This window comes from Erythrolamprus reginae, chromosome 4, assembly GCF_031021105.1.
Source record: "Erythrolamprus reginae isolate rEryReg1 chromosome 4, rEryReg1.hap1, whole genome shotgun sequence".
Lineage (NCBI taxonomy): Eukaryota > Metazoa > Chordata > Lepidosauria > Squamata > Dipsadidae > Erythrolamprus > Erythrolamprus reginae.
Genome location: NC_091953.1, coordinates 115,762,526 through 115,775,993, shown reverse-complemented (window position 1 = coordinate 115,775,993; position 13,468 = coordinate 115,762,526). Strand labels below are relative to the sequence as shown.

At 39.1% G+C, this 13,468-nt stretch overlaps 1 protein-coding gene across 1 annotated transcript in view; it reads left to right on the top strand.

The window, feature by feature from the left end:
• GPC6 (glypican 6) overlaps positions 1–13,468 on the top strand; it is a 992,840-nt gene that overhangs the window by 269,062 nt on the left and 710,310 nt on the right. The window contains exon 2 of the mRNA XM_070751300.1: positions 9,601–9,759. Within this exon, the coding sequence (XP_070607401.1) occupies positions 9,601–9,759 (159 nt within the window). The remainder of the gene's footprint in view (positions 1–9,600; positions 9,760–13,468) is intronic.

Below are 13,468 nucleotides of genomic sequence, written 5' to 3'. Positions count from 1 at the left end.
CTCTATATATATTCTCTTCCTATCCACTTCCCTTCTTTTTACTTCCTATCTTTATATATATATTCCTAATGTATATTCTCTCTCATATGTATTGTATATTGGACAAAGAATAAATAAATAAATAAATAAAAAACTAAAAAGCTGATATTTTGCCAGTACTTAGGGCAATCTACTCAGGAGTAGTCCCATTAATTTCAATGCAGTTTACTCATAAGTCAAGTGTTTCTTTAGGCTTGGTGTGGTGACTTCAGCTCATTGTGGTTCTTGAACTTGTAACCTGAGATATATATTGGTAGGAGTTCAACCTGTATAGTATTAAGATTTAAACATCAGGGACACCTGTCAGAGAAGACTTGGGGTACTATCAATCATTTAGGTCTTTGACTCTGTTTGATGTCTAGCCTGAAGAATTCACAGAGCTGTTTTTGCCCTTGCTCCAGCAAAGGGAAAGGATGAGATTGATTTATCATTGCTCACAACTTCACATGCCCCAAGATCTTAATTCTCCAATGTTTCATCCTGTTTCTGACTGTTTACAGGTCTAAAACATTTGGGCTAGCAAACCCTAACAAATATATTTGGTTTACATTTTAAGGTATTTTACATTAAAATTAAACATAATTTTATTTATATTACATATAATTTTATTAATATAAATAAAACTAAAGGGTAATATGTGTTTCTCCCAAAATAAGACCCAGTCTTATTTATTTTTTTTTGAACTCTGAAAAAAACACTTGGCCTTATTTATTTATTTTATTTATTTATTTATTTATCATTTAGATTTGTATGCCGCCCCTCTCCGCAGACTCGGGGCAGCTCACAACAAAGTGAAAAAAACAATGTACAACAAATCTAAATTACTGTTTAAAAATATTTAAAAGACCCCATTGCCATGCACTCAAAAGCCCAATTGGGCTTATTATCAGGGGATGTCTTATTTGGGGGAAACAGGGTATTAACATCCATATATTTATATTTATATAATTTATATTTAATAAATGCATGTATAATAAATGTATAAAATACTTATAAATTTACTTAGCTAATAACATTATATTTATTCATTTAGTGATCCCCAAACATTCTGTCTCCACAGACTGTCAGCACCAAAAGTAGCAGCAGTAGGGGAGGGAGTTAATTTCACAAGTTTTTTCCCTCATGCCATCACTCTGTTAATTCTCTCAGTGCTGTAAGTGTCTATGTATATAACTAGTGATGGGCGAACCCAACGGTGTTGGGGTTCGGCAAGTTTGGACGAACTTTACGCAAAATTCGGCTGAACCCGAACCGAGATTCTGGGGGCGGAGTTTTGACATCACGTATACCGGCAGGTTGCTAAGGACACCAAGGTGATCACTTTCTGGATTCCATGGTGATCACCTTGGCGTCCTTAGCAACCTGCCGATGACATCAAGCCTCCGCCCCCAGAATCTCTTTGTGGGAGGGATTTCCCAGCTCCTTCAAAGGGAGGTCTTCACGTAAAAATAAACATGTTTATTTTTACGTGAAAGGACTGCCCTTTGCCTGCAGTGCCGCTGCGGTGTCCTTTCACATAAAAATAAACATGTTTATTTGTGGACTTCAACTCCCAGAATTCCCGAGCCAATCGTGCTAGCTCAGGGATTCTGGGAATTGAAGTCCATATGTCATAGAAGAGCCAACTTTGCCTACCCCTGCACTAGACCGAAATAAAGCTGTTCACTTCTTATCTGTTCTTTTCCATTTTACTCCACTCATTCCTATTCCTATTCTTATTCCCACTCCCATTCTCATTCCCATTCCTATTCTTAATCCTATTCCTATTTCCATTCTACTCCACTCCACTCTTATTTACTTGTAAATTTATATTAAATTGCATTTTAATTTAAGTCCCAATGTGAACTTTATGAATGTATCTGTGAATATCCACAATTTTTATGAATTCTATGGCTTAATACCTGATCACTGATTATAAATCTGCAGTTATTAGGAAAGTTAAATATACAGGGGTTCTGCCGGTGTGTTTCAACTGCCCGTAATTATGGGGTAATTAGTCCAGGAAGACACACACCACACGATAAAAGGAATACCCAAAAGTTTTTTTATAAACAGAAAAAGAGAAACAGCTCCCTTTTTAAATGTCAAAGGGATTTTCTGGTACACACAAGGCACAGGTTAAATGCAATCCAATTGCTCACCCAATAACTGGGAAATTGAGTCCAATTCTAAAGTCCAGAGAGTCCACACACAATCTTGAACAGCACAAAAACCACGATCTTGACGAAACAATGAATCAGATAAACTGCCATGAGGCTAAAACACCAGGCTGCACTTAGCACTAATTACAGCAGCCCCACCCAACCACAGGTGGCCTCATTTTCTCTTGTAATAATCCTTCAGTTGTTGTCTCCTATGCATCACTTTACGCATGCGTGGATGTGTCATTAATTCTTGTTCAGAATCTAGGGATGATACAGATGATTGATCTCCTCCTGGGCTGTCTGCCAAACTCCCCTCTTCCCTGTCACTCACGCTTCCTTGGTCAGAGGAGACTTCGTCGGCAGATTACACTGGGAGCAAAACAGGCCTGCGGCATGTGGATGTCTCCGCCACATCCACCTCCACATTCCTTGGGGCAGGAGCTGGGCCAGAGCTAACCACAACATACAGGAATATTTGAAAAAAAACCAGAAAACATTTCCAGCCTATACTTTTAGAAAAGCAATAAGTAAGCTGATGTTATAACCCAGGATAAACCAAACCAAATTTGTGTTGAAAAATAGATGCTAAGTAAAATCATATTTGAAAGGTTAATCCATTCCTAATCTTGGCAAAAACAGTATATCCTAAGAAAATACTTACAGTATTCATAGGTACCTGCATTAGACACATGGTTCCCTTACAGTATACATTTTTGACAAACGTGTATGAATTTTTGACAAACATGTGATGTCTCATTGCTGAAAAGCACAGTGGCCAAAGAATATCTGCTTTTTGCTTGATGCCTTAGGATATGTGAATTAAGAATCTTTTTATTGAAACATATATCAGATTTCTCCTCTACCCTTACCTACTTCATTTCCACAATACAACAGTTATTCGTTGATAAAATATTATATGTCTATAACTTTTAGAGACCTTGCGAGAAGGTTGTGGTCCAATTACCTGCATTTGAATATAAAGTCACAGTGCTTGTAAATTCTGTGACACTAAATACAGTACAGTATATAGATTTTTTTCAAACCTTGTACTAAAAATTCGTCAAAATGAAGCAAGTGTAAGATTAGAAAAGTAATAAATCCTGGGATTGAACACTAGTGGCTGAAATTGTAGCAGATGATGGGCTTGATTTATACAATATGAGCCACAAAGAGAAAGAGGAGAGAGCTACCATTTTTAATCTGAAGCACTACAGTTTATCAAGTTTTAATAGGGGCAGCGTCTCATTTTTGTCTGGCATACTGCTTTCACAGCATAACTTAAAGAAGTCAGATTTCTCTATGGGGAAACCTTTGGGGAAAGAAAAGCCATTCAACTGTACTCAATGCCACTTCTGGCATATACTCTTTGCAGTAAGTGGAATAACAGTAGAGAGCAAAGTGTTTCCTGGAATAAAATGCCATGAATTTCTGGAGAGCACAGTTGCAGTCTGTGAAATAATTCTGTAAATATCTAGATCAATCATTAAATAACATTTTAGAGGAAAAGGTTTTGGAAAGTCCAACAAAGAAAATGAGCTGCTTTGGCAAATAGAAGGAAGGAAATAATAAATAATAAAATCGTTCACAGAGGGATGGTGGTTTAAACATTAATAGCTCATGTAAGATGATCTGTAATAATACATAATTCTAGAGGAATATGACAATATGGCAGAGAAATCTTGAAACTAAATAGAGAGGCATTTGCAACCATGGTTTAATGAAGAGCTGCCTGTAGAAGTTTATTTGATTACCAAATAAAACAATAATAAGTATGATAATGTTACAATTTATGCATGGTATGTTTGCTTGAATGTTTGGTTTTATAATAAGGGTTTTTAGTTGTTTTAGTATTGGATTGTTACATGCTGTTTTTATCATTGATGTTAGCCGCCCTGAGTCTACGGAGAGGGGCGGCATACAAATCCAATAAATGATAATGATAATGATAATGATAACAATAATAATTGAAAAGTGTTCAGAAACTTCAGATCGTGCAGAATGCAGCTGCGAGAGCAATCATGGGCTTTCCCAAATATGCCCATGTTACACCAACACTTCGCAGTCTGCATTGGTTGCCAATCAGTTTCCAGTCACAATTCAAAGTGTTGGTTATGACCTATAAAGCCCTTCATGGCACCAGACCAGATTATCTCAGGGACCGCCTTCTGCTGCACAAATCCCAGCGACCAGTTAGGTCCCACAGAGTGGGTCTTCTCCGGGTCCCGTCAACTAAACAATGCCACTTGGCGGGACCCAGGGGAAGACCCTTCTCTGTGGCGGCCCCGACCCTCTGGAACCAACTCCCCGCAGAGATTAGAATTGCCCCCACCCTCCTTGCCTTTCGTAAGCTGCTTAAAATGCACCTCTGCCGCCAGGCATGGTGGAATTGAGATACTGTACTCTTTCCCCTAGGCCTCTACAATTTTATGCATGGTATATCTGTATGTATGTTTGGTTTTTATAATAATGGGTTTTTAACTGTCTTTAGTATTGGATTATTATTATATACTGTTTTATTACTGTTGTTAGCCGCCCCGAGTCTGCGGAGAGGCACGGCATATAAATAAATAAATAAATAAATAAATAAATAAATAAATAAATAAATAAATAAATAAATAAATAAATAAATAAATAAATAAATAAATAAATAAATAAATAAATAAATAAATAAATAAATAAATAAATCTATGGTGTGTTAATGCAACCACAATCTCAGTTGTTGTGTTAACAATGTTTATTTTGTTATCATGTATCATCCTGCTTGATAGCTTTGATCAACTTATTATCACTCTGGTCCACCGGATTGAAGAAAATTCCCATCAGTTACAGACTATCAATAATTGGCCAGTGAAGTCCAGCATAGATTTTTCTTATCCAGAATTGGGCATGGAGGAGCCGCTGAGATCATTCTTCATTGCCTTGGCCACCTTCTATATGGAACTATGTATACCTAATGCGTAAAGAAAAATGGATATGGGAAACAGGCTATGATAATTTTTATTGATATATATTTGTGTTCTGCTGGGCTCTCTGATAGGAGCCTCCCGAAAATTCAAGGGTACAAATTTCAGACACCCACATGTTTGAAAATTCAAAACAATGTTCTTTATCACAAAAGTCAAAATAAACTAAGCACTCTTTTTGGATTGCAAAGAGCACTCTTCCCAAAACAACCGGGTAGTCTGTACAATTTCCCTTAAGTACTTAGCCAGCAGCTGTGAAGAAACTTCACACCCCTTCTTCTTCCAACGAAGTGAGACACACACACATACACACGTTGCTCTGCTTTGGTTTCAAAGGCGGGAAAAAGTAACAAAGTCCAGCACACAAGATTCCTGATGAACTGCGAACAGATATTCTTCCACAACGGCCAAACCCACATCCTCCATTATTTTCTTCTCTTTTTCATCTATTTTCAGATGAAGTCTTTTCCCTGCTAGCAACATATTTCATGTCAGAAAAAAAGTCAACAAAGTTTCATTTTGATTCTAAAAGCTGTGTGAGTGTTGATAAACTTGCAATCTTTTTGATTTGGACTAAAACATACTTGTCTATAGCGCTGCAATCAATAATTTAAATATCATAACATAATTAATTTGTGAGATTTTCAAATATCCAAATAGATCAACTAGAACAGATTGATGTCTGTGAGGTGTTTTTTTTTTTAAATTAACCTTTCTCAATCTCCCCCCATCCCAGATATTTTGGGATTAAACATTGGCTGGCAATTCCAAAAGATGTACTGCCAACACATCTGTGCAGCACTAAATTGTCAGGTTGGTATAAGCCTTTAGCTTATAGCTTTGCCACTTAAGAGCACACAGAGATTTTAATCAACATTCACTATACCCAAAATGAAGTTTACATCAGAGCAGTCCTTATTGAAGAGGCAAGCCCTCGGTTACAAGTCTGTAGACGGTGGTGGGATTTTTTTATTTTTATTTATTTTGCTCTCGGAAGTCTGAGCTAAACATTTCTGACAACCAGAGTACAGCTTCGATTGGAAAGTCACCGTTCTTGTAATAACTGAACATTTTAATTTCAAAAGTTAAATAATTGGCTTCCACCTGCAGATTGCATTAACATGAACTGGGCTGTGCAGAAATGTAGACCTGGTACATCAAGAGATAACCTGGAGAATTAAATACAAACAGCATTACTGTTTTCGCTGCATTTTTATCTTAAATTTTAAATGCCTCTTGCATTAAGTGGTATGTCTACTTACAAATTTAATTTGTTCCGTGACCAGGTTCTTAAGTAGAAAAGTTTGTAAGAAGAAGCAATGTAAAAGCAAATAATGTGTGCGATTGGGGAAACCACAGGGAGGGTGGAGGCCCTGTTTCCTCCCAGGAGATTCCTAGAGAGGCCCCACGGAGGCTTCTCCCCACCTTTTCCAGTCCCGTTTCCTCTCAGGAGATTCCTAGAGAGGCCCCACAGAGGCTTCTCCCTGCCTTTTCCAGCCCTGTTTCCTCCCAGGGGATTCCTAGCAAGGCCCCACGGAGGCTTCTCCCTGCCTTTTCTGGTTACAGTTTTGGAGGCTCGGATTTATAAGTGGAAAATGGTTCTTGAGAAGAGGCAAAAAACATCTTGAACATCCAGTTCTTATCTAGAAAAGTTAGTAAGTAGAGGTGTTTGTAGGCAGAGGTACCACTGTATTTGGCATTATTTGAAAAGAAATCAGCTGAAATCCGTATCAATTTTTAATGCCTAACTGTTGCTAATAAAGTGCATAGTAGGGAGCTGTTGTGGCCTGTTGGCCGCTGGTTCCTCTAGCAGCCAAATCAGATGAGGAGGAGTCATGGGAGTCAAGGTTAACATCAAGGCAACCTTAGAGCTCTGAGGAGGAAGAGGGAATGGCACAGAGACAGAGGCAGAGCCTGGACCATCTGACAGCCCTCAGATGGAGAGTCAACAGTCCCCAGGTCTTCAGGTGGCTAATGAGGAAGAGGAGGAACAGCTGGGTCCAGTGCCTAATGTGTGGATACACAGAAGGCAGAGGAGAGCAGAGCAGTGGAAATCCATGGGCCGATCCTTGGGGAGGAAGAGCCACAACTGCTAAGGTAGCCCCACTGTAGCTCTGAGGATAAAAGGCATGAATAGATGTGGCTGACCAGCAGTGGGTTGCTCCCAGTTCAGTCCAGTTCTGCAAACTGGGAGCAGCTGCGGTAGGAGACTCCACCCACCCACTTGGGACATTTCTGCGCATGCACAGAAACATTGTGTGAATGTGAACTGATAGCAATGAGTTTTAGAACATGCTACTGTGACTATTCATCTTCCGGATGGACAGACTTGTTAGCCTGCAGTGAGAGATAAACTTTTAGCCAGGGCTGCCGGCGCTCCTAATAAAGGAATATTTGGGTTAACTTCAAAGGGTTTGTTGGGCTTGGGGAGCTGGGTCAGAACATAAGCTCGGTATGCTGATAGAATTCCACACTTTTTAAGAAAAAAATCAAACTGAAATGCTTCCTGATCCATGTCTTGATTTTTATAATACAGTAACCCCTCGCTACTTCACGGTTCATCTTTCGCGGATTTGCTACTTCACGGCTTTTCAAAGGGGGCTTAAATCCATTAAATCCATTAAAAATTTTAAATCCATTAAGAAATCATAACATTTGTCTACAGTACTACTCTATTGAAGAAACTGGTAGGATATCACATGTAGTTCCATTATAGAATGACTGTTTAATGCAAAGGGAGGGCTTTAAAAGTCCAAATACTCATTAAATACATTAAAAATATCTTTCTTCTACTTCACGGAAATTCATTTTTCATGGGTGGTCTTGGAACGCATCCCCCGCGAAAAATGAGGGATCACTATATAACAATTTCTTAAAAGATTAGCTGGCCCAAGCCAGAGAAACACTGTGCTACAATAAGCTGGGAAGCTCTATTCCTGTGATGGTGAACTTAGGGCACACGAGCCATATTGGAGGGCGCACAAGACTTTGCCATGTTTCAGCTCCAGCATGCATGCGCATGCTGGCCAGTTAATTTTCATCCTTGGGAAAGGCCATTTTGCCCTCTGGATGCTTCAGGAAAGCTTCACTGAAGCCCCAGAGGCAAAAACAAATCACCCAACAGACGAACCAGAAGCTTGGAAAAATGCACTCCCAGTTTGCCACTGTGCTGGTTTTTTTTGCACTCCAGAGGGTCCAGGGAAGACTTTCTGAACTTCTGTTTTGCGTGTTGTGCTCTTTTTTGCACTCCAGAGCTTAAGGAAGCTTCCTTGAACCCTCTGGAGTGCAAAAAACAGCACAATGGCAAACTGGAAGTGTGTTTCCCTGAACTTACGGTTTGCTCATTTGGGTTTTTTCCCCACCTAACAAGCTTCAGAAAATCCTGTGCGCATGCGTGGAGGCAGCACGGGGGTTTGCAAATGGGTGGGTGGGGGGAGCAATAAAACAAACAAGATTTGCCATCACTGCTCTATTCTATAGTCCTGTGAGTAAGTCTAACTTCCAGAGAAGTGTAGAGAAGAAAGGCCTAGGAACAGGGCCTCTGTATTGATAGTGACATCTTAAATGTTTCCAAATGTAAAATAATGCACTTGGGGAAAAGGAATCCTCAATCTGAGTATTGTATGGGCAGTTCTGTGTTAGCAAATACTTCAGAAGAAAAGGATTTAGGGGTAGTGATTTCTGACAGTCTCAAAATGGGTGAACAGTGCAGTGAGGCGGTAGGGAAAGCAAGTAGGATGCTTGGCTGCATAGATAGAGGTATAACAAGCAGGAAGAGGGAGATTATGATCCCGCTATATAGAGTGCTGGTGAGACCACATTTGGAATACTCTGTTCAGTTCTGGAGACCTCACCTACAAAAAGTTATTGACAAAATTGAACGGGTCCAAAGATGGGCTACAAGAATGGTGGAAGGTCTTAAGCATAAAATGTATCAGGAAAGACTTAATGAACTCAATCTGTATAGTCTGGAGGACAGAAGGAAAAGGGGGGACATGATTGAAACATTTAAATATATTAAAGGGTTAAATAAGGTCCAGGAGGGAAGTGTTTTTAATAGGAAAGTGAACACAAGAACAAGGGGACACAATCTGAAGTTAGTTGGGGGAAAGATCAAAAGCAACATGAGAAAATATTATTTTACTGAAAGAGTAGTAGTTCCTTGGAACAAACTTCCAGCAGACGTGGTTGGTAAATCCACAGTAACTGAATTTAAACATGCCTGGGATAAACATATATCCATCCTAAGATAAAATACAGAAAATAGTATAAGGGCAGACTAGATGGACCAAGAGGTCTTTTTCTGCCGTCAGACTTCTATGTTTCTATGTTTCTATGTTTCTAAATATAAAATTCTCTTGTGGACCCTGTGGAATAGATCAGTACACGACAGAATGTGACACTATCCATGTCCGCTCTTTCTTATGCTTTGCATTCATGTCCTATCCTTGCAGGGGAACATTTGAGAATCTGCCCTCAGGAATACACGTGTTGCACGTCAGAAATGGAAGACAAACTAAGCCAGCAAAGCAAACTGGAATTTGAGAATCTGATGGACAAGGCAAGCCATTTTGTCCGCACCACATTTGTATCGAGGCACAAGAAATTTGATGGTGAGTAGCAGGCTCCGTTCTGCTTATTCTTAGAAGCAAGGTGTGCAGTTATTTATAAATGAAATAACTGGGACATGCAGTTAGGAGATTAAAATACAGTATTTAATGCTTTCCATCTGAAAAAAGATCCATGCAGATGCAAAATCGTTCAAAGAAATGGCTAGACTATATATATATTTTCTACCCATAATTATATACTATATACAGTTATATGTGCAGGAAATATATCTTTGTGTGTTTTTTTAAAACTGGGGACCAAGATTCCTATGTCTGAATGTCATTCAGACATAGGAATCTTGGTCCCCAGTTTTTCTGATGGTAAATAACATACTTTTTTTGGTTTTATCTTAGCAAGGTCTATACTCAGCAAGAATATTAATTGTATATTCAAGGCAACTGGAGATCATACTCAATTGTTGTCCTGTTAGGGCAAGAGCTTACTTGGAAACTGTCATTTTTTATTTGTGATAACTGATATTAATTGCAGTAATATGAAGGACTAGGCTGCTTGGACCCTGAAGAGTTGTCTACTATTGGAAACAGTGCGTGGAAGAAAGTCGATCCATTTTACTAGATAGTTAATGCTTCTTTGCCCTGTTATAAACTCTGTTTGGCTGAACAATGACATTTATATTTTGCCAAAGAAATTATGGAAGTAATGGGAGCTTGGTGAGCCTCTTTGTCGCAGTGCATCTAACTCGTTTCCATCAATATATCAGAATATATTCCCTGTTTATATAAGATATCGCCCAGGCTTCCTTGCTGCAGGCTTTATAGACTTTTTGCAATCTACAATAAGATTGTGGTCCTCAGTGCTGAATCTACTTTATGTCCTTATTCCAGGTATCCCATCCCATTTCTTTTTCTCCCTTCCAAAACAAAATAAATTGAAAGAACAAAAATGTTAAAAAGCATGAATCAAATTGTGCTTTTGACTTGTCAATAAAACGAAGAATTTAAAGATTTTTATCCTTGTTGAAATAAAGATCCTTGGTTTCCAGGAATACTATAATTATCGCCACATCTTCCACAAGTGCACAGTGGAGGGGAAATGCTATTGGTTCGTGAGAACCATTAGTGAACATGTGACCTGGTTTGCTGATCCAATAGTGATGGATGGCTGACCACACCCTAGAATTTGTCCTCCGGTTGCTTCTTGCTCACCCTGCCCCACCCATTCTCTGCTCTGCAGCTTGCCTTCCTGAAGTGCTACACCCCTGATCTGCCTGCCAGTTAAGCCTGCAAAGTCTCAGTCTATCTAGCTGCTCCTGCCTCCCCCCACAAATCCCAGCCTACATTCTCTACTCCATTCTCCATGGCTCGTAGTGCGCTTCTCATGCCGGAACGCTTGGAACGCTGGAGCAATTTTGGGGGGTAATTTATTCATATCTTTTTTAAACCTACAGTTGCCCAAATCATGGCAAACTTCTTGCGGTCCTAATGGTGGCCCATGTATCCACCGGGGTGAAGCAGAGAAACCCCGCGGTAGTAGGGGGACCTTCCCAAGAACAAAGCTTGCTTCCCCTTCCTCGGAAATGGCAAAAGGGACTGGACCACCAAGGCCTGCAACAACAACAGGTCTCCAGGCAGCGCCACTGTCTCCCACCATCACCAAGGCCCCCAATAGCCCTGGAGCATTTTCTTCCGGGCTACAAGAATGGTGGAAGGTCATAAGCATAAAACGTATCAGGAAAGACTTAATGAACTCAATCTGTATAGTCTGGAGGACAGAAGGAAAAGGGGGGACATGATCGAAACATTTAAATATGTTAAAGGGTTAAATAAGGTTCAGGAGGGAAGTGTTTTTAATAGGAAAGTGAATACAAGGATAAGGGGGCACAATCTGAGGTTAATTGGGGGAAAGATCAGAAGCAATGTGAGAAAATATTAATTTAACTGAAAGAGTAATAGATGCTTGGAACAAACTTCCAGCAGACATAGTTGGTAAATCCACAGTAACTGAATTTAAACATGCCTGGGATAAACATATATCCATTGTAAGATAAAATACAGGAAATAGTATAAGGGCAGACTAGATGGACCATGAGGTCTTTTTCTGCCGTCAGTCTTCTATGTTTCTATGTTTCCTTCTCCTGCTACTGAGAGAAAGAGAGAAAGAAAGAGAAGGGGAAAAAAGAGGAAGGAATGGGAGAGGGAAAAGAAAGAGCGATAGAGACAATAAAAAAGAAAGGAAAGGAAGGAAGGAAAAGGAAGGAAGGAAGGAAGGAGAAGAAAGAAAGAAAGAAAGAAAGAATGAAAGAAAGAAAGAAAGAAAGAAAGAAAGAACTTATGACCACAATTAAGTGTAACATTTTGGTTGCTAAGTGAGATGCATCACATTTTACCAGTTGGCCTTGCCCACCTGGTCTCATGTCCCCCAACCCACGTCTACCAAGCTATTCCCATAGAACTAGTAGGGATTTTTTTTTAGATTTCATCACTAGTGCACAGGAATGTATTCTTTTAAACTCAAAGCAAGGGGAAAAGATAACGTCCTCTGTGCTTTCTGCAGAGAGGTTCTCAATGAATCTTCCATTGCAAAGAGGAGTAGTCATGACAGCTTATCTCATGCATAACTTATAATGCGGTAGTTAAAAGGAGAATCAGCCTGTGCCCAGGATACAGTAAGACCTAATCTGTAGTAGCTGGCTGTATATTTACTTGGCCCATGTAATGGATGGGAGTTAGGAATATTGCTGAACATAAGCAGATCTTACTCCATAAATATAAATGTAGAGTAGAGTAGAGTAGAGTAAGGTAGGGTAGGGTAGTATAGGGTAGGACAGGACAGAATTCTTTATTGGCATTTGTCATCGGTACATATGAGAAGACTAGCAATAGTAATGGAGCCTTGGTGAATAGTTTTGACAGTGGCGAGGGAATTATTCATTTAGCAGAGTGATGGTGTTCAGAAAAATACTGTTCCTGTGTCTAGTTGTCTTGGTGTGCAGTGCTCTATAGCATTGTTTTGAGGGTAGGAGTTGAAACAATTTATGTCCAGGGTGTGAGGGGCCAGTAAATATTTCCACTCTTTTTGAATTGTGCAGTATACCAGTCTTCAAAATATTTTGATACTCTTCTGGATGAAATAGAAAAATAATGTGGCATCAGCATGCAAAATTAAAACCACATTTCTCTCTTTCAGAGGAGGTGAACATATTTTTAATACTGTCACTCTTCTTTGAGAATCTGCTAAAATTATATAGGAGGGTAGGAAAAAAATGACATTGTGGCAATATGAATAACACTCCTTAAATTACTGTGTTTTTTGTTGTTGTTATGACTCAACTGCTAATTGAATTGTTTGACTTCTCCCCCCTTGCATAGGTCCTTCTGAAATTTAAGCTCCAAGTAAAACCATCTGTTTACAGCAACATAAAATAATTGTCTCTGGATGCAATTATGTACAAATCATAATTTGCTGTTTTATTTTGTCCACTATGTCTTCAGAATCCAATCCTAATTTAGGCTATACATTAATGTAAATCATTTCATTCAAAGTATTGCAATGGAAGTTACTTCAGGTTATTTGGAGCATTTTATAGCATGCCTTGTTCCTTTTCCTTTCGATGAGACCTGATTATTACCTAGATTCAGTATTTTTTTTTCCATATGTAATATTTGATAATATATTTTTGGTTAATTAATCTCCATAGAGACATAGGAACAAATTCTGGCTCTTTATGACTGTTTAGGATGAGATTACATT